The sequence below is a fragment of the Siphateles boraxobius genome, unplaced genomic scaffold (genome assembly GCF_051911475.1).
Source record: "Siphateles boraxobius isolate OS27281-9 unplaced genomic scaffold, OSU_SipBor_1 1, whole genome shotgun sequence".
In the NCBI taxonomy this organism is placed as follows: domain Eukaryota; kingdom Metazoa; phylum Chordata; class Actinopteri; order Cypriniformes; family Leuciscidae; genus Siphateles; species Siphateles boraxobius.
Window position 1 is genome coordinate 19,556,589 of NW_027508699.1, and position 21,132 is coordinate 19,577,720.

The 21,132-nt window shown below is 42.3% G+C and overlaps 1 protein-coding gene across 18 annotated transcripts in view; it reads left to right on the forward strand.

Moving 5' to 3' along the window:
• The first annotated feature begins 1,244 nt into the window (after window positions 1-1,244).
• map4l (microtubule associated protein 4 like) overlaps window positions 1,245-21,132 on the forward strand; it is a 59,509-nt gene continuing 39,621 nt past the window's right edge. For 12 of the 18 annotated variants that reach the window (XM_077227153.1, XM_077227161.1, XM_077227169.1 and 9 more), the window contains exons 1-2: window positions 1,252-1,332; window positions 7,474-7,658. In XM_077227153.1, the coding sequence (XP_077083268.1) occupies window positions 7,478-7,658 (181 nt within the window). In that variant the 5' untranslated portion in view covers window positions 1,252-1,332; window positions 7,474-7,477. Of the gene's footprint in view, window positions 1,333-7,473; window positions 7,659-21,132 lie in introns of all 18 variants that reach the window. The other 6 variants (XM_077227232.1, XM_077227246.1, XM_077227252.1 and 3 more) reach the window with 2 other exon arrangements.

Here is a 21,132-nt window from a genome sequence, read left to right on the forward strand (position 1 = left end):
TTCACAAGTCTATAGAAGTTTATTAAAGAAAATATCTGGCTGAATGAAAGAAAAACATCATCCTTTTCCTTGTTTCTTTGGTGACAAAAAGGACATTTTTCTTTTTTCAAATGTCACCACCTCAGCAATGCTGCTGCCAGCAAAAGCTAGTGGAATCCATTTTCAAGGCTCTGATATTTATGTCAGTGGATTCAATCTATAGAGCTAGAGGGCAAATTGAAAGTCCATGTCATGCTCAGGCTCTGCCCAATTTCCATTGCACTGCTTAATTAAAACAGAAGGTTGATGAGTGTCTAAAAAATTAAGTGAATCGTTCTGCTCATACTTGTTGTTTTGCTCTCAACCGAAAGTGTAACCGTCCTTTGAAATATCGTTTCAGCATCAAATAACACTGAGTATAAGCAAACACAAATAACTTTGTGTAAATTATAATAGGATATATTTCAGCCAAAATGTAGACAGGCCCTTCCCGCTTCCCACAGGAAAAGACCCACCTAAACCCTTAAAGCTGCAAATATAGAAACACATTCATTCAATAATGCAGAAAACACAGTTCAACCTGTCAATGTTTCTTTAAGACCAGTACTATTAGATAGAGTAGAAAGGACAATTCATTGAACTGTTTATTCAAGTGTAGCTCCTGAAAGGAAACACGGGTTCAGTGTAATGGGAAACCGGCCGAATGAGAAACACCCTCTTAAAAAAGGCTCTGTACTAATTATTGTTATATTTTTTTATTTTAACGCTTCAACTGCGCTCCTTGATCATGTTCCAGAACCGAATAAGAAGCTCAATGGAGGAATTCCCTATTTCCACAACACTTTATGCTCTTTTCGCTGCCTATTTTTATATGGGTGTTATAAATGTATGAAGTTACATTCAGGGGATTTTCAAATGAATCCTCCCATAAGGGTATAACGTCTCACATGGGACAATCTAATGTTTCTCGATACAATGTCAACTGCGCTGTCTGATGCCCAAATAGGTCTATTGAGTGCCAGTTCAGCGCGCTGCTGTTGATGTAGGCTATTGATTGGCGAAACTGCCTGTCTCTCATATGCCATCAACAAACTCATTGTATTCATTGGCTGTCCATCAATACTAGGGGTGGGGGCGCATGTAAGAAACGAGAGGATGCTCAGGATGCAAGAGCATCATAGCTGCTGCTTTGGCTAGACTAGAGTACAATTTTCCTGAAGTGTGATTGGTCAAGGAGAATTATGGGCGGGGCGTCGCCTGCGATCACAGAGGCGCACTGTACGAGAGGGCGGATCTGACTGTGCACATCGGCCAACACTACAGAGTACTGAATTTCAAAAACAACAACAACGGGTAAGTGCACTTTGACATTGTGATTAGTGCTCACATTTTACTGCTTCACTATAGGAAGAGAATCAAGAAAGAAAGAAAGTAAATCATTAAGAAAGGCTAACCGTAATGGAGACGAAACAACGAATCTCCATCCACGCTTAGATTTTCATACACTCGCAGTCCCTGTAGGCTATGACAGGCGTTAGTTATTATTATACACACGCGAGATAATGATGCAATGTATAAACAGAGAAGCTATGACTCGTCGCTCTCTCGTTTCCAAACGTTCAAAAATATGTCGACCTGCCGAGATTTCTTTGTTTAGGCACTGCCGCAGTTAGGATCCTCTAGACAGGTGTCCTCCGCAGCAAACCTCAATTAAAAGCTACGACAGTTACATAACTTCAGCAGTGCTACATATTATTTTAACAATGTGAACATTTTGGAATGATTAAATCGTGAAAGGTTCCTTATAAAGGACGATTTAAGCTTTACACCCCATATAAACTGCAAACGAACGACGCGGGAAAAAAACAGAATGAGTCAGTTCTAATAAATGAAGCTGGTTTTGATTATAATGGGCGCGTTCTATTTCGTCGCGTCTCATCGCATTGTTCTCATCCATACTGGCAATGTAGCGCGTTCAGTGCCTTTGCATCGCGTGCTCGGCTCTCTGCAGTCAGTGCATCTCTCAAACATGCTTCATGGACATGCGTCATACTGTAAAATGCAATTGAGATTAAACACACGATCCGAAACCGACGCATTGAGGGTCATGTATACCTAGCATTGTGGGACAGGTTAATTTGTGTAATGAAAACTCTGCTTTCATGGGCACGTTTTCTCATTTGATATTCCGAATGGTTGCATTATAGAGGGACAGAGGAACACTTTGACCACACACCCCCAAAACCTTAATAATTCCTTATTCAGTTAATGCACATATATTTCTCCTTCTTTGCACTGTGACTGGCTTTGTTTGCTTTGCATACAGGTCATGAACAAATGTCACAGTAGTATTTATTCAGTTAAACCAAGTGTGAAGGACAAGGAGGTGTCCCTCTTGGGTTTGTATTCTTGTCTGTTGTATTTAATTATTTTTGTATGGGTGAGGTCGGTAATAGTGTGGTGTCAGGTAAGCTGAGACGGATATGTTTAAAGATTAATTAGCTTTTAAATATCAAGAGATGATCAAATGTAATAGTGATTAATGCAACAAAGGTCGTTGTCATTCAGCAAATGTTTTCATAGTGGGTGTGATCATGCTTCATCATGTAAATAATCCCAGGAAGCACATGAAAAATCCACTGGTAGACTAAATGAGAATGTTGTTCTTAAACTTAAGCCTCTAAAAATAATATAAAATCACTTACTCTAAACTATTGTGCATTGCAATCCAATTTGAATGGATTTTTATCATTAATCATCATATCTTAACTGCAAAATTTAAAATCTGGATAATATTTAATGAATGATAGCGTAATTGTAGCTGGGATAGGATCAAGCTGATAGACCTTGATAAAACTGGTTAGAGCTTGTAGACCATGTTAAACTATTAACAAACCAGCTACCATGTCCAAAAAAAGCAGCTTTGGCACCATAAACAGATGTGATGCAATTACAGCAAGGATACTTAGTTTTACAGAATTGTCACTATTTATAGATGACCATTTCAATAAAGCTTTTTTTTTTTTAAATTATTTCAACAGTGCAGTAAAAATATGTTTGGCTGTTTAACAGTGAAATGCAGTGGCTAACCTTGTTCAAAAGTGTATCATCATCTCATATAACTGCGTTGATACATGATACATTTACACTCTGTGATCCATCGTGAATGTAACAAAAAATGTCCCACTTTTGCATAGTTTTTACATATAATGTGTTTGACCTTGTCTTCTTGTCTAAACACTTCAGAAATATTTTCTCATACGACTGAGAAGAGAATGAAATAAAATATAAAATAAAACATATAAAACCTTTACCATTCAGTAAAATGAAAACATTTAAATGAACTGGGGTGAACCCATAGTGTCATCATATGGCTCTGGGAAAGGGAAGCTCAGTAAGATGGCATGCGGTTTCTGGACTGCCGTGATTCTGGGGTGCCAAGTCAGGGCTTGCTGGCCTGTTGTGATGCCCTGCGTCCCGTCATATATAATCCCCATTCCCCTCACTGATGGCCTCTGACTCTAATCCGCACAGACACCCCCCCTCCGATGTTATACTGTGGCTATGGGCAGGCCAATAGCATTCTCCCCATTTTAGGATGATGATTTAAGCTGATTACAGTATTGGGGTGAGAAATATACAAGATCATACTTTGTCTTTACCATTCAGTAAAATGAAAAATATATATATCATTATTATTGATGGCACCAGTAGACTAAGGTTACCTGATACTCCAGTCTGACTGACATCAGTTTGACAGTTGAAGGTGCTTTATTTCTGGATGCCTCATTTTTACTCAGAATAACTAGAGATAGACAGAGATTGGTGGTCCCGAAGATACATAAACCCTGTCACAATGAGTGGCAGCAAGTAGCCGCATGGTCGGTAGCTTTGGCACACAATAGAACACATTGAGCCAGACCCTCATCCCACGTTCTGTGTGCATTCATACAGGAATGTTTGTAATACAGCGTTTACACAGCAACACAAATGGTTGCCAAATACCAGGCGGTCTCAAAAACTCTTGTGAGCTCGCCATTCTCATATAAACCGCTCGAGGACAGCGTATGCTTCTGTCAGAATCTGTTTCGATTTTGGACCATTTGTTTTGAAAGACAATTGAAGAGATGTATCTGGTTCATTGTTGAATCTCTGTGGTTACACAGATTTTTGCTCAAACAATTTGAAAATAAAAATTCACATGAATTTCAGGATGTCTCAGTATTTGGTTTCTCTCTCTTTTTTTATACTTCACCAAAAAAAAACTGTCATTATTGTATACTCTCCCTCATGTTGTTCCAAAATGGTATGCATTTCTTTCTTCTGTTGAGGACAAAATAAGATATTTTGAAGAACGTTGCGAACCAAAGACAACTGAAACCAATTGACCCCCTTATTTTATGGACAAAACCAGAGAAATTTCTCCAAATATCTTCTTTATGTTCCACAGAAGAAAGAAAGTCATACAGGTCTAGAACGACATAAAGGTGAAAAAATTATGACCGCATTTTCATTTTTGGGTGCACTATAGACCCGATATAGTCTGACTATGAGTTACCCACTTTTGGCCAAAATAACCTTGTATTTGGTTACATGTCGTTTTTGCCAAAATAACTTGCGTGATGTATTATATTCCATCATGTAAGCAATGTCAACCGTGGTTACAAGTTGTTTGGTTTCATGTCTTTGACATGTTCTATGCGTAGCCTGTGAATCTATTCTTGGGCTATGGTTAGACGTCTATTAAATTTTCACTGACAGCCCAAATTTTGTCTTGTTTTAGCCTAGACGTCAGGGCTGTGTTTGGACAGTTATTAGATGTCTTTTAAACGCGAAATTGCTTGCTGGGTTTCAAGACAGCAGCAGTCGAGCTCCATGAACTTTTCAGTTTGTTCAGTTCAGTTCACATTTATATGTATTGCACCTTTCAAAATACACATCGTTTCAAAGCAGCTTTGCAGAAAATGACACATTTCAATTTAGAGTGATCTGTTATGTACATAATATATATACAAAATCACAGTTAGCTAAAAATGTATTAATTTAAACAATGTAATAATTTAAGGCAGGAACAATGAGCTCATTGAAGTAATACATACTTGTTTGTTAACAAATGATTATGACATTTAGAAAAATGTATCATTGGTGCATGTTGATTCAGAGTTTACGTTGATTTGTGTCAAACCTGATGATTGTGTTCTCCAGATACTTGAACTTCAGTAGAAGAAGAGAATGTGAGTGAATGTATACAAAGAGTCACATGATCAGTGCCACTTACATACAGTACACGATCGGTGACCTAAAATAGTGCAGAATCTTTAATATTTATTCTTCATTTTAATTTATTAAATGTATTAACCTTTATTTATTTTTTAATTTTTGCATCCCAGATGTTCAATAGTCTCAGACTTTTGGACCCAACTGTACTTAACATACATACACATTTACACCCACCCACAGTGTTCAGGCCTCTTGACTCAAATGAATGAATAAGTGAACAAGAGTGTCCCTCCTAAACAGAAAGTGATGGCACTCTGTGAGATGCCACTCTGTGCCAGGGCTGGTGACATCATGCAAGGCGCAAAAAACTGCTGAATCACAGCAGGACACAGGGCTGTGTCAGAGGCAGAGCGGTAAAAGTGCAGGGATGTACCTGTGTCTCATTTGCCTTGGTCTGATGAATAAGCCTTAGGAGACTGCACCATATGACCTGCCATATGACATGTTTTATTCTCTCTGAAAAACTAACGTTTGGTCTTTTTTCCTTTTTTGAATAAATACTATGAATAAGCAACATGATGTTACTGTCAAATTAAACTAAAACTATTAAAAAAAACTTTAAAAAAAATGAAAATGAACATTAGGAATGTTGCCTTGGCAGCTAATTGAAATTAATAACTTTATAAAGAATTAAAATGACTAAATCTAAAACTAAATTAATAAAAATAAAGCTAAATAAAAAATAAATCACAATTACAAACAAATCACTGAAACTTAAACTAAAATGAAAACTGAAATTATAAAAATAAAAGCTACTTCAAAATTTTAATGAATACTATAAAAGTAAATAAATAATACTGAAATAGTTAGTCAGATCATTCTTTGTTTCTGAGGAAAATTTGCCCACAATATGACTTGTCAACAAAACTGAATGGGATGTTGCACAATCATTCCTGTCATTTCAATGTTTTTTGTGCCCTTACTGTCTAATGTCATACTGTACATCACTGTGTGCTGCTGTACAGTAATAGCTGAGTACAGTAATTGTTTCGGGCTGATTATGTGACGTCAGCAGGGACAAATACGAGGGGGAATCGCACTGCCTCTGATCTCTTAATTTTTTGGACCAGCTGGAGCTCTTACCATTCATCAGGATATCATCAGAATTACACTTTACATCCATATACATGCAGGGGGATGGGAAAGACAAGGAGAGGAGGGAGGAAGTGCAAAGACAAAGCTGTAGATAAGTAATGAAAGTGAATAGGAAAGACCAACCACTAAAATAGAGAGAGTGAGAGGGAGCAAGATTCAGGGGGAGGAGATGGATTCTGGGTAGGCTTTGGGGCAGCAGCATTTTAATCCCATGTTTAGCCTTGAACAGACTTGCATAATCATATTAATGTCTAAACTGAATAGATCAAAACCGCTGTAGAGATTTGTTCAGCTCTTAACTCATTTGCACCCTGCTGTCAAAATGCATGATGGTTTGATTTGGTTTGTGATGGTTTGAGTGTTTGCCACGCAACAGTGTCCCGGCTTTTTTGGACATTTGTTGAACAGGACAGTGTGTAATTGTGTTAATCTGAGTTCTCTGAATGTGGATAGTGTGGAGAAACAATGAGACACAGTTAAACTCATGCGATGGCAAACAAACTGAAGCTCTCACAATGAAGCTCTCTCTCTCCCAATCCCTTTCTTTCTCTCACTATACATAGTTCACTGTGTGTAAAGAGACAGATCTGAGCAAATCAAGAACTTGAATTTTAGTTTTTACGTTACGCGTCACCTGATGTCCCACAGGTTCACATGCTCGCAGTACACAATTGTGTCACATATACTCTCACATTTTGCCTTTATAGAAGACAGAAATCATTGTTTTAAGTAACCTTGGGATATAGTTAAAGTGCAACTTATATGAGAGCTGTACATTTGGCATACAGCCACGTTGATCTTTATATATGGTGCACAGGGCAGGCGCATGATAAGATTTGTCTAGGTCTGAACATCTGGCCACATTTACATGTTGTAAGCCTCCATACGAGAGTTCATTGAGTGCATGACCCCTCTGAGTGTAGAATAAATTGGGTACTGATTTGAAGATATGAATTGTTATCTATTAACTAACTAATAGATGTTGGATCAAACGTAGTCTACATATTTGCACTAGTATCTAGGGCAAGATATATAGAGAGTATATACTGTACATGCACTTTTAGCTGGTCCAGGCCTGCTTTGTTTGGGCTGATTGCCCCTCATTTTTTTTTTCTACAGGAGGATGGACTTCAGTTTACGTGATGCCTTCACAGACGGAGCATCTAAGGCAACCCAGGACAGCCTACTGAAGAGGGATTTTGTGGCCGGGTTGGAGGCACAGACCTTTGATGATAAAGTGGGCGAGACTGTTGGGAAGACAGACTACCGCCCCCTTCTGGATGGGATGGATGGAAAAAGGGAAGGTATGTCCCTCAGAATGAGACAGTCTTTCTTATATATATTAAACTTTACTCACTTTCATGTTGTTCAACACCAAAATCTTTTATGGAACACAAAATTATACATTATTGGAATGTCCAGGCTTCCAAATGGATTAAAAAAAACATAAAAGTAATCTATATTACTTGTGACATTTATATTGTTAAAAAATAAATCTATTTAAAAGAAATTCTGTTCTTTTGAACACCAAATCAACATATTAGAAGGATTTCTGAAGGATCATGTGACACTAAAGAGGAATAATGAGGAATTGAAAATTTAGGAATAAATCTCAGGAATAAATTATATTTTACATTACATTAGAAAACGTCTCGGTTACGTATGTAACCCTCGTTCCCTGAGTAGGGAACGGAGACGTTACGTCGGATGACGACGAATGGGGGTTTCGCTTAGAACACCTATCGACTTCGAGTATTACAAAACGAGCCAATGGCGATGAAATGCCATGGGTCTGCGGAATTTGCATAGCGTATCTCCGCCCCACCGCGTGGGTATAAAGGAGGACGCCGGCAACATGCAGGTATGTCTTCGCTGAGGAGCCGAGACTGAACTCAGGCGTCTGCCCAGCGGTACAGCGGAAGTGGCAGGGAGACGTAACGTCTCCGTTCCCTACTCAGGGAACGAGGGTTACATACGTAACCGAGACGTTCCCTTTCGTAGTCACTCCGAGTTACGTCGGATGACGACGAATGGGGGTCCCCGTGAAATCACGCCACCTTCACAGCTGTCTTCCAGTGCCCTGCGAAAGTCTGATCCCCCTGTCGTGATACTGGCACAGACGAAGGAGTCCTACTTAACACAGGAATACCAAGGTACACTGGGAAGCATATCTCAGAGGAGATATGCCGCAGCATGCCTACCCGTAGGGAGGACTTAAGATACACATATGGCCGGAGGGCTACATATGGAGGAACACTGAAGTGACCAGCCCGAGGGGTGGCAACTTTCAACTCCAGGAGGGCAAGATGGCTTGCCAAGGGAAAGACACATGCTCAAGGAGGCTTACAGTGGAAATACACATGTGGGGGTTACTCAGGGAGGAACCATGCACACGGAGGCACCTAGCCGACGCCCAGGCAATAGACACTGGCGCCAGCGTCAAAAGTGCAGGAGGAACTCAGGGCTTCAAAGAGGAAGGCTCACCTGAGGAATAATCGCACGTATCCAGTCCGTGGAGTGGAATGGCGAGCAAGCGAAGACACCTGAGCGGGTCCAGCACGAGAGGACACAGGCTCCACTCGGAGATTATAGAATCTGGCGAATGTGTTGGGTGTCGCCCAGCCTGCAGCTCTACAAATGTCTGCCAGCGAGGCGCCATGTGCTAGAGCCCAAGAGGAAGCCACACTCCGAGTGGAGTGGGCTGTCACACCAAGGGGGCACGGTCGGCCTTGCTGTTGGTAAGCCAAAGCAATGGCGTCCACTATCCAGTGAGACAACCTCTGCTTTGAGAGAGCCTTTCCCTTCAATCTCCCACCATAACAGACAAAGAGCTGGTCTGAGGTCCTGAAACACTGCGTTCTGTCTACGTAAGCGCGGAGAGCGCGTACTGGACAGAGCAGTGCCAAGGCTGGGTCTGCCTCCTCCCGGGGCAGCGCTTGCAGGTCCACCACCTGGTCCCGGAGGGGAGTGGTGGGAACCTTGGGCACATATCCAGGCCGGGGTCTCAGGATCACGTGAGAGTGACCGGGCCCGAATTCCAGGCACGCTTCGTCAACGGAGAATGCGTGCAGGTCCCCTACCCTCTTGATGGAGGCCAATGCAACCAGGAGCGCTGTCTTCATAGACAGGAACTTAAGCTCAACTGGTTGCAGAGGCTCAAAGGGAGCCCTCTGCAGGGCATTTAAGACCACTGAGAGGTCCCAAGAGGGAACGAGAGGAGGGCGAGGAGGATTCAGTCTCCTCGCTCCTCTCAGGAACCTGACGATCAGGTCGTGCTTCCCCAGAGACTTACCTTGAACTGCTTCGTGATATGCGGCGATAGCGGCCACATACACCTTCAGGGTGGAGGGAGACAGCCTTCGCTCCAACCCATCTTGCAGGAAGGAAAGCACGACAGAGATCATGCATCTCCTGGGGTCTTCTCGACGAGAAGAGCACCAGTTGACGAAGAGGTTCCACTTCAACGCATAGACATGTCTCGTGGACGATGCTCTAGCGGAAGTGATGGTAGCCGCCACCGCTGGTGGCAGGGTACTCAAACCTGCCTCGTCCCGTCCAGGAGCCACACGTGGAGCCTCCAGAGATCGGGTCGAGGGTGCCAAAGGGTGCCCCGTCTCTGAGAAAGGAGATCCTTCCTCAGAGGAATTGGCCAAGGAGGTGCTGTCGCGAGGAGTACCAGTTCGGAGAACCAGGTCCGGGTGGGCCAATACGGCGCAACCAGAATGAGCTGCTCCTCGTCCTCCTTGATCTTGCACAAGGTCTGTGCGAGAAGGCTCACTGGGGGAAACGCATATTTGCGTAGGCCCCGCGGCCAGCTGTGCGCCAGTGCATCCGTGCCGAGAGAGCCCTCAGTCAGGGAATAGAACAGGGCGCAATGGGTCGAGTCGTGAGAGGCAAACAGATCTATCTGTGCGTCCCCGAACTGGTCCCAAATCAGCTGAACCGACTGGGGATGGAGTCTCCATTCGCAGGAGATGGGCCGAAACCGTGACAGCTCGTCGGCTGCAAAGTTCCGATCTCCCGGAATGTAGATAGCACGAAGGGACCTCAGGTGCTTCTGACTCCATAAGAGGAGGTGGCGTGCGAGTTGCGACATACGGCGGGAGCGTAGACCACCCTGACGGTTGATGTACGCTACAGTCGCGGTAAACTCGTTCTAGGGGAACACCGGCCCGTAGAAACTGAGGTTCCACCACGGGGTGAAGGTCTGACGACAGGTCGGAGTTACTGTAACTCGGAGCGTGCCATGATGCCATGCCCACCTCGGGACTCGATCGCGAAGCCACAGCTGAAGCGGTCTCATATGAAGCAATCCGAGCGGCGTTGCCGCAGCTGCAGATGCCATATGCCCCAGGAGCCTCTGAAACAATTTCAGTGGGACCGCACTCTTGTTTAATGGCTGAGTGGAGAAGGCGACCAAGTCCATGCCGAGAAAAGAGCTCCCCTGCACGGGGCAAAGTTTACTCCTTCCCCAGTTGACCCGAAGGCCCAGACGAGCTAGGTGCCGGAGCACTGGGTCCCTGTATCCACAAACCTGGTCTCAGGAGTGAGCTTAAGACAGCCAGTCACCGAGATAGTTCAGGATGCGAACCCCGTGTTCCCATGGAGGAACAAGGGCTGCCTCAACAACCTTGTGAAGGCGCGAGGAGACAGGGCTAGCCCGAATGGGAGAACAGCGTACTGACATGCGCGCGCCCTGACAGCAGAACGTAGGTACGGTCTGAGTCGAAGGAGAACGGAGACATAAGAGTAGGCGTCCTTCAGGTCGATCGCTGCAAACCAATCCTGTGGCCGCACACATCCAGAAATGCGTTTGGCCAGGAGCATCTTGAACGGCAGCCTGAGAAGGGAGCGGTTCAGATGCATAGGTCCAGGATTGGCCGTAACCCACCAGACTTCTCCGGGACAATGAGGTAGGGACTGTTAACCCGGACCTCATCTCGGCTGGAGGGACAGTCTCAATCGCACCCTTCGCCAGTAGGGAGCAACCTCCGCTCTCATGATAGGGGCATAGCCACCGACGAAGGTGGAGCGGACTCCCGTGAAGCCGGGAGGAGACCGTGCGAACTGAATCGCATAGCCGAGCCGATGGTTCGCACGACCCAGCGGAACAGATAGGGAGCTCTAGTGCAGGCTCCCAACTGTGCCAGCGGAGTGAAGAACCACAGACGTCCCCCCGGTGGTGCAGCGAAGCGGAAATGACCAGCCCAGACGAGGGCGGCATAGCGGCCCGGTGAGGGGGCAAGGTCATAACCGCACCCTGACAGAGGAGGCCAGGGAAGGACCAGCGTTCCACGGGGGCCTGCTCTGTCAGGGGTCTGGCGACAGAGGGGGACAGGGGCGAAACGGTCCGTGGACGGCACGCCGTGTCGACCACCTCTGGGGCAGAGGGGGAAGAGGAGAGCACGGCTTGTGGGCGGCGCTCTGTGTCGTCCGAGAACTCTGTATGCTCAGAGAGGAGAGAGTCAGTTCTTCCTGAATAAGGATTCTTCCCCAGCCCTCCACCGGGGAAAGGAGTGGCCCTGCTACCAACTCCTGGAAAGAACTGAGTCTCATCTCTGAGCAGCCCATCTCAAAAGTGCCGCTTAACCCGGCGTTTAGCGGGGTGCGGGGCTGGAGAGGGCTGAGGCATCCCCCTACGGTCTTCCAGAGCCAGGCCCGGGTGAACGGGCGGGGTTGGAACCGTGGGAGGGAGCCTTCGGCGGTGGGCAGACTGAGGGATCTGAGCGGACGGCGGGGCCGTCGGGCAGAATAACCTCAATCTGCTCACGGGCGGTTGAGAACTGTGGGCAGAAGCACTCAACCGCACCGCCGAAGAGGCCGACCTGGGAGATGGGGGTGTCGAGCAGACGGGTCCGCCCGACATCTTGCACATCAGACCGGTCAGCCCCAAACTGGTGAACATCACCTGACTCCGAGAGCGTACGGCCACTTTCGTCGCTCGGAGAGCAAGGTCAGTGGCGGCGCGCAGCTCACTGAAGAGCCTCGGGTCAGTCCCGCCCTCCTGCATGTCCATGAGCGTCTGGGTCAGGTAGACCAGCAGAACGGTCATGGGATGCAGTGAGGCAGCTGCCTGTCCTGTGGCACTATAGGATTTCGCCACAGATTACTGTGACGAAAAGAACTACAGGCTTGGACGGGTGCTTAGGATTGCGCCGGGAAGCACTCTGAGGACACAGTAGCATGGCAACAGAGCGTTCAACCGGGGAACCCCAGTGTACCCATGGGCAGCGGCCCCTGAGGGGAGGAAAGGCGGATGAGACCAACGAGAGGACCCGTGAACTCATCATGCACGTCCGGGAGGAAAGATATTGGGGTTTGCCGTGGACGCGTCGGCGGCCTCACCCAAAAACCAATTGTCCCGGGAAAGCATGGCCATCATCTCCGGATCAGACTCAGGCACAGCCGTATGCACATCAAAGGGTGGCAGCTGTGAAGAGTCGTCATTTCCAGAAGAATCAAGCCCACCTAGTGATGCTGCTACAGACACAGCATCATCCTCTGTAGCTTCAAATGAAAACACACGGGCCACCCGAGGGTAGACTCGTGGAATCATCAGTTCGCTAGCGGGCACCGTCATTAAAGAGGGGGGGCTGGGGCGTGGACACAGAGTCGGCGCCTTGTTCCAGACCAACACCCTCAGGTCACCCTGTCCACCAGCCGAAGATCGGGTAGTGGATGAGGGGACTCTCACTCTTGCGAGTTCACCGAGTCTCGACCTATATATGACGCGATGATCACGTTCCCAGAGAGAACATGAGTCATCCACGAGCGCTGTTCAAGCATGATCAAAGCCCAAACACACTAGACAGCGCTCGTGCCCATCAGAGTCCGATACCAGTCTGCTGCAACCAGAAATGCACGGGCGAGCCGTCTTTAAAAAGACGTGCCGCGTGCGAGCTCTTTTATGAGAGGAGAAAAAAACTCCGCGATGTTGAAGCGCACAGGGAGACACACACACACTGGCAGATCACTGCACAGATCAGCAGGCACTGTGAGCTCGCTGCAGATCGCCGTCACACCAACACCGGAGAGAGAAGCTCGTCTCATAGAGCGAAGTCAGAGATGATTGTGGAGTGAAGAAATATTCTTGGCTCCGAAGCGAAAACATACCTGCATGTTGCCGGCGTCCTCCTTTATACCCACGCGGTGGGGCGGAGATACGCTATGCAAATTCCGCAGACCCATGGCATTTCATCGCCATTGGCTCGTTTTGTAATACTCGAAGTCGATAGGTGTTCTAAGCGAAACCCCCATTCGTCGTCATCCGACGTAACTCGGAGTGACTACGAAAGGGAACAGTTATTTTAAATTGTAATAATATTACAAATTTTACTGTATTTTTGACCAAATAAAGGCAACTTTGGTGAGCATAAGGGATTTTTGTCAAAGACATAAAAACATCTAGCCAACCCCAAGCTTTTGAACATTTTCACAATATTATAATTTTTTTTACATTTTGCACAGTTATTTGCTGCTTTTTTCCCTTTTTGTTTTATGCAGATATGTTGGGTATATTGTGTAGTCGTACAATGCAACATCAGGAACAGGCTTTTATTTACTGTCTTGTATAATAATGTATTTAATCTGAAGTGCTGTTTGTTAATGTTTATTTGTGTATTTCTTATGTCTCTATCTCTGCCACAACATAGAATGGTGAGTGGCAGAAGCACATTTTATTCATTTACTTTGGTTTCACATCATGTTCAAGTTGGTTTTATAAGGAAAACCACATTGACAATCTGAGGTATTTTCGAGTTGCTTTTGTGTTTGTTTGTCTAGGACAGACGCCTGATCATGGTTGGCAAATTCTCTGATCTAAGAATTTTTTTCCGCCTCAAACCGTGCTGTCTTCTGCCAAGAACCATTCCGAGTGAACTCAAGGTTCAGTTAGGCGGACAGCCTTCCTCTTGGATTACAGCCATCACCATTATTTATTCTCAAATGTGTTTGTTATTTATTGGGGCACATTTTCACAGTTTAAACACCTGGGGCCTCATTTATAAAACTGTGCGTAGGATCCTTACTAAAAGTGTACGTGCGCCAGAAAGCCAAAAATGGCATACGCAAAAAAATATTCAGACTTATAAAACCTGCGCAGAATTCACTTTATAAATTCCAGTTAGCGGAAGATGGTGCGCACATGCGTCTCCTCCCCGAAACAACCATATATGGAGCTTACAATGCCTAGTTTTACTATGCATATCCTCATCTGCATATCATTTGCATATGATTATTCATCCACGTGATAACATGTTTAACGGTACAAGACATTAGGAAAATATGAAATGCGGATGTGCTGTCACATAAAAATTATTTAGTAGCCTATCCTTGCCTTGTTTTTGAATAAATAAATCAAATAGTGTAAAATGTATTTCGGAGAAGTGTTTTTCAATCTTTTCCACTGGCCAAGGAGCATTTTTAATTGATTTATGTTTTTAATGGAAACAGATAGACCTTGTTGTGCATTATTTGCACAAAACTATTTTCTCAGACAATCTGCTATTATCATGATAAGCAATTATCTCTGTAGTTAAACATTAAAACACAGCATGCCACAGGAAAAGTGTTCGAAAGCATTGCATCCACAACAAATATTATTGTGAACATGCACTGTATTTATGATTAGGACTTATAATGAAGATTTACCGTTTAAGATAGGCTATATATGCGTCAGTTTCACTACATGGCCCAACATTGTTGCGGACATTTAAGAAGGGATGGATGTTTGCTTCATGTGATTGGATTGGCTTAGTGGGTGAAATTATATTTGTATTATCTTTCTGTATATGTATAATTTTTTTTATATTTTCTGTCTAAAAGTGACCAAAAAGACATTTTTGGTCCGGCTCACCATCGGTGCCGCCAAACTGCTCCATCTCCAAAATGTTCGTACGCATGGTCAGAGTTTGCGGGCAGGTGCGCAAATTTTCCAGTCAAGATTGTTTTTATAAATCACAACTTGTGCGTCGGAAGTGATGTACGCCTCTTTCAGGGCCTGTTTTGTGCGTACGCAATGGTTATAAATGAGGACCCTGGTATGCATGAGGGCACTAATAGTGTCTAAATAAATACGTTAAAATCTGTTGTTGTTGTTGTTTAACACTGATGCTTTTTGTGAAGTTAGTCATACATATATCATCAAAAAATAAACTATTTTAATAAAGGTTACACAAAATGGCTATATATTAACAATCAAAGGTTTATGGACTTTTAGCTTCTGGGTTTGGGCCATTAGTTCTGGGGAATGTTTCTGTTTTTTTCCATACTGTACTGTAGGTCTACCTGCCACCATCCCATTATGTTTATCTTTATCCTACATTAGTCATATGAAAGTATTGTTTGTTATGTTTTCTACTTGTTGGAGAATATGCAGAAATGTCCTTAAAATATTGGGCTTGTGCTTAACAGAATGCTTAGACATCAGTACAGCAGGATGCACTCTCAACAAGAGCAAGGTACTGTATATTTACATGTATATGTGTGCAGCACTGAGCTGTATATAGATGCTGGTATCAGCAGATCTGTCCGTAGCAGATGTGACAGATACTTTTAATAGCTTCAGTTCAGTGCAAAGATATGAGATTCAATTACTGCCTCCATTAAGAGATAGAAATGCCCATTTATTTGATGTTACTGTAAAGATTAGCACTCTCGTTATGGCATGGCTGTTGCATATCACAGTTAGCATATAGCAAAAGTGTGTGTTTCTATGGTGGTTTCTCATGAGATCATTGTATGACTTGCTGGAAAAAATAGAAATTGTTACTAAGCAAGTTGTCATTACTTACAAATACATTACGGCCAGCTAGCAGGCAGTATATTTTCCTGCCACGCTTTTTTCACTGAAAAGGTTGTGTGAGATAATGAAGCTTTTGTATTGACAAAGTAATAAAGATTTATGGAAATTGTAAGTTGTCTGTTGACAAGCGCTTAGAGGCTCATTTCCAAAGAACAAAGTACAAGTAAAGATGATTAATCAATAACGATGATGCTATTACAGGCTGTGAAACTTCTTGGAAAGATAATGACATTACACTTGCAGTCCATTATCATGTATTTTCATCTTTCATCTATAAACTGAAGAAATAATTGGATTATTTATTTGCAAAGCTCTTGTCCTCCTCTACTCTCACATGACCTTTTTTTTTTTCAATGGATAAATGTTGAAGACATCAAGGACATCTGCATTCTAATGTGTGTTAGGAATATATATATATATATATATATATATATATATATATATATATATATATATTGACATATTATGACTGTCATTGTGCAGTATAACATACAATTGTCAGTTTAATATTCTTTAACATACTGTTATAATAAATTTGACTTGGTTTTTTTGCAAAATATATATGCTACAAACAGTGTCCATTTATAAAAGGATTTTAGGTTTGAGATATGTGGGAACGTTGGTATACTGTAGGAAGACTTGTCACCAGTCTTAGTTTTATTTTTAAATGGAATACTGTACATTTTCAACAAAATGTCCAAAATGATTTGTTGTTAAAGGTATAGTTCACCCAAAACTTATTTGCCCCATTGACTTCCATAATATGTAAAAAAGATTTTATATGGAACTTAATGGGCATTGGTCATCAACTGTTTTGTTACTGAAATTCTTTAAAAAATCTTCTTTTGTGTCCAGTAGAAGAAATAATTTATATAGAATTATATATAGAACAGAATTATAATTTTTTGGTGAACTATCCCTTTAATATCTTAGTTTTTGTAGATACAAAAATATCACCCTCTCTAGTTCTTATTGAAATACTGGTCCCACTTTATATTAGGTGTCTTTAACTACAATGTATTTATATTTAAATTAATCATTTGATACAATGCACTTATTGTGTACACATCAGTGTTTCCCCTACCATTGTTTTCCCCTACCCAAAACGACCCCCCGCCCCCCCTAAAATGCTGACGAAATCCAGTCATAAAAAAGGAATTTAGTGTATAACGCGGAATTTCACGGAATTTGTAAATTTGAGGAAAAAATAGAAAGCAGTTCAGTACACTTGAAATCAAATCGCGATGTAGACTAGTGTGTGTGAATATTAAAACACAAAGACTATTTAAATACGAATCCTGCATGTTCTGTGTGAATGAATGGTGCCGCCGACGCGCAGTTTCATTTACCACACACACACACACACACACACACACTGAAGCACGTGTGACGCTTGCGCTATTTTTTGGCCTATATGAAGACACAAACGCATGAACTTCCTCTCCAGGCTCTAGATCCACTCTGAAAGTCACTTCGTAATAGGGTTGGGAACCGAGAACCGGTTCTTATGCAGAACCGGTAGTGTTTTTGGTTCTGATGCGATGTGTGGACGAAGTGCTGGGAGCTTATCCTTTAATAGCGACGTCTCACCACATAAATATTAAAATTGTAATGAATGCACTGTCCCTCGCGCTATTCGTATAACAAGTTAAAAAAATTGCGTCAGATATCAACGCAGAGAGAGAGAATAAGGCAGTAGAGCTGCACCATTAATCTTTAAACGATCTCGATTCAAACACCCACGCGATCTTATTCCTAAATGACAAAAACTTCACACCGGGACATTCAAATCTGTTTGCGCTGTCGCTGACATGAAACATCTAACGTTAGCTTTACTTTCTGTCTTTTCAACAACACAGTATCGATATTTCTGTGTTAAAAATATTCAAATGATCACAGAAGTACTGAGATAAAAGTTTATAGTTCGAGAATAAACACTGATGTTAAAACAGTTAATCACCTTTTGAAAGTCGCTTCAAATAACGAAAATTCGCTTCAGAATTTACAAAATGTATATAATGAGCGATTACATCATGAATGCCTTTTTTCAAAACGTGTTTTTGTCTTATCCTGAATCACTACGGTAAGGCTGTAAAGCGTTTAGACTCAGACTACTTTACACTGGTCGGTTCGGCACTGCTGTGGAGTAGCCCAGTGCCTGCGTGACTCACTCGCGTCATTGACATAAACATAGAGAAGTAGCTCCGGCTACAATGTTCTTCCGCAAGACGCATGCATTTCTGTTTATTAACTGCTAGAGCACTTTAATCCAGTAAGGAAACAAGTGAAGTTTCACAGAAATCAATCATTCAAACCGATTTAAAAAATATTATGTTTCACCTGTTTGGATCTTACATGTGTGTTCAAGCATATTCTACCCCTTCTGAGAGGGTATTCCACTGCTGGATATACAATAAGATATAGGAGAGGTCCCAAATTATCCTTGAGAATGCAACATTTTTTATTTTCCTTCAGAAAAAAATATTGCTAAATAATATGTTGCATTTGTTGACATTGCCAGTCTGTTAAACTCATTTGACAAGTAGGGCCTATCAGAAATAAAACACAAAAAGGATTGTGTATTTTCCCCGTACTACTATTTGTATTAGTTTTAATAATTTTTATTGAATGGGAACCGGAACCGGAATCGTTTGGCGGAACCGGAATCGGAACCGAAAAATTTCTTACGATTCCCAACCATAGACAGTATGTTCCCAACCCTACTTCGTGATCATTTAACCGCTTCATTTGAGAACAACTATCATCATGACATAAACACACAGAAACTCAAAAGGTCTTCACGGCAACCCGTCAAAATAAAAGTTCGGTTTAACTTGACAGAAATATATTACTGTTGTACATTAGAATTTAGATATGTCCCAATGTAATAATACACTAACACTAATCCAAATAAATTATCATCAAAACTGACATTAAGGAATAATCCATGTTTTAATTTTAACAGTAAAGCTCATTGTGCAGCAAGTTATTTGACAAAAAGTTTATTTAATTTCACATGATTAAAATTGATGATAAATGATACAATTTTTGTTTTATGTCTTCATTTTATTACCAGAAAAAACACAACACAGAATTAGTGTTAGTGTGAATTAGCGCAGAATTAATTAGTGTGACATTTTTTTTTCATATATTTAAAAAAAAAGTATTGTTTAATGATTCATAATACATGATTTCAATTAATTAGACATGCTTTTTGATTGCAAAAAATTACACCACGTATCCATAACACGCCCGCTCCGCAACACTAGCAGTACACCCCCCCCCCCCCCCCCCCTAAAAAAGAATCCTAGGGGAAACACTGCACATGTTACATTGTACTTATATATTTTTTTAAAAAACATGCATGTAATTACACCTGTAATACATTTTTGTAATTACATCTATAATTACACTGTTGACCCTTGCCTTATACCTTAACCCAACCTTAAACCTTCCCATACCACCAAACCTGTCCCAAACTTTCCTGTATCCCACCGCAATAGCAGCAAAAGTAGTTTGAAATAGAATATGAACACAATAAGTACTATATATTGTACTTATTTTTTGATGTAGGCCTAAGCACATAGTAGTTAAAGACACCGAATATAAAATGTGATCGAAATACTGATCAAGCAAATACAGAAATAAAAAGCTTTTTGTCAACTGAATTGTTGGCATATAAACATGATTTAGTAAATGGAGTGTGCATATATATATACATTTTTTTCATTTAATGGACGTCAGTGGGGTCCAGTGATGTTTGGTTCTAAGTGTTTGTCAAAATATCTTCTTTTGTTGATTTCTTTAATTAGTTGATTAATTTTAACACTATTTCTGTAAAATTATCACACTGTACTCATTTTAATGCAAAATATATAATATATAGAAAGACTATAGAAAAACAAATATAATGCATAACATATAATATAATATCGATAAAAAAATGTGTAGTACATCTTTCACGTTTGTGTGTTTTTGTAACCATATTGGATGTCAGAGACTCTCTGGTTCTTTGTCTGTGCTTCTGGTACTCTCAGTACAGCACTGGTTTATGACATTATGTAAGCGATTCTGTGCTGAATGGGATGTCTGCTCCCCCCCATTTTTAACTGCAAAAGGAGGCTCTCTACCACAGCATGACTTGGCAGTCTGTACCTCAAGTGCCTCGTGTCTGGGACAAAAGTGACTATTTTTAGTTCCTCTTCCATTTTTTTGGGCTTTTAACCGTAGCATGTTTTCAAGATGCTTCTTTTTCTGAGGCTATTGCTCCTGCTCAGGTTTAGTTTAGTGCATCATCAGCATCTCAAAACATAAAGAAGATGGAAAATGTGCTTCTTGAGGCATAAACATACAAATAACATTGAAGACCCATTGGGGTCGATTCCCCTCTACTTTATCAACGTAAAAACACAAAGGCCTGGCCGAACGATTCCCATTGCATCCTTTGTAATATAACAGCGTGACTCACAGTGACATATATACCAGTCCTGTTCCACAAAGAGGATAATTGCATGGAGCTGGTGCAGCCCAGCCCTGTGGGGAGCATGATGATCATTAATACAGGACTGGTATCTGAGCTAAGGCTGGTTCAGTGCTGGCTCCTCTTGTCACTCAGTCTTGATGCTGACAGAGTGCTTTGCCTAAAGAACGTAGAGCAGCCTCAGCTGGTTGTGTAACTACGGTAACAGGCCTGCAGTCCCAGCCTGTCCCATCGTCTCAGCATCACTTATCTCCGCTTGCCCTTCTCATAATGTCTAAATATCAGAATGGATGGGTGCAGGCCTATTTTTAGGGATACCCCTCCCCGCTGCCTTTGACAGTGGGCATATTAATCTAGACAGTCAATCAGATTTCATGAAAGTTACTTGTTTACAGGACCTAATAAATGTCACTAAATCACTTAGTTACCAATGAAGAGTGTGTATTAATCTCACTCTTTTCCACAGATAGGTCATTCAAAGGTGAGTGTTGTGAAA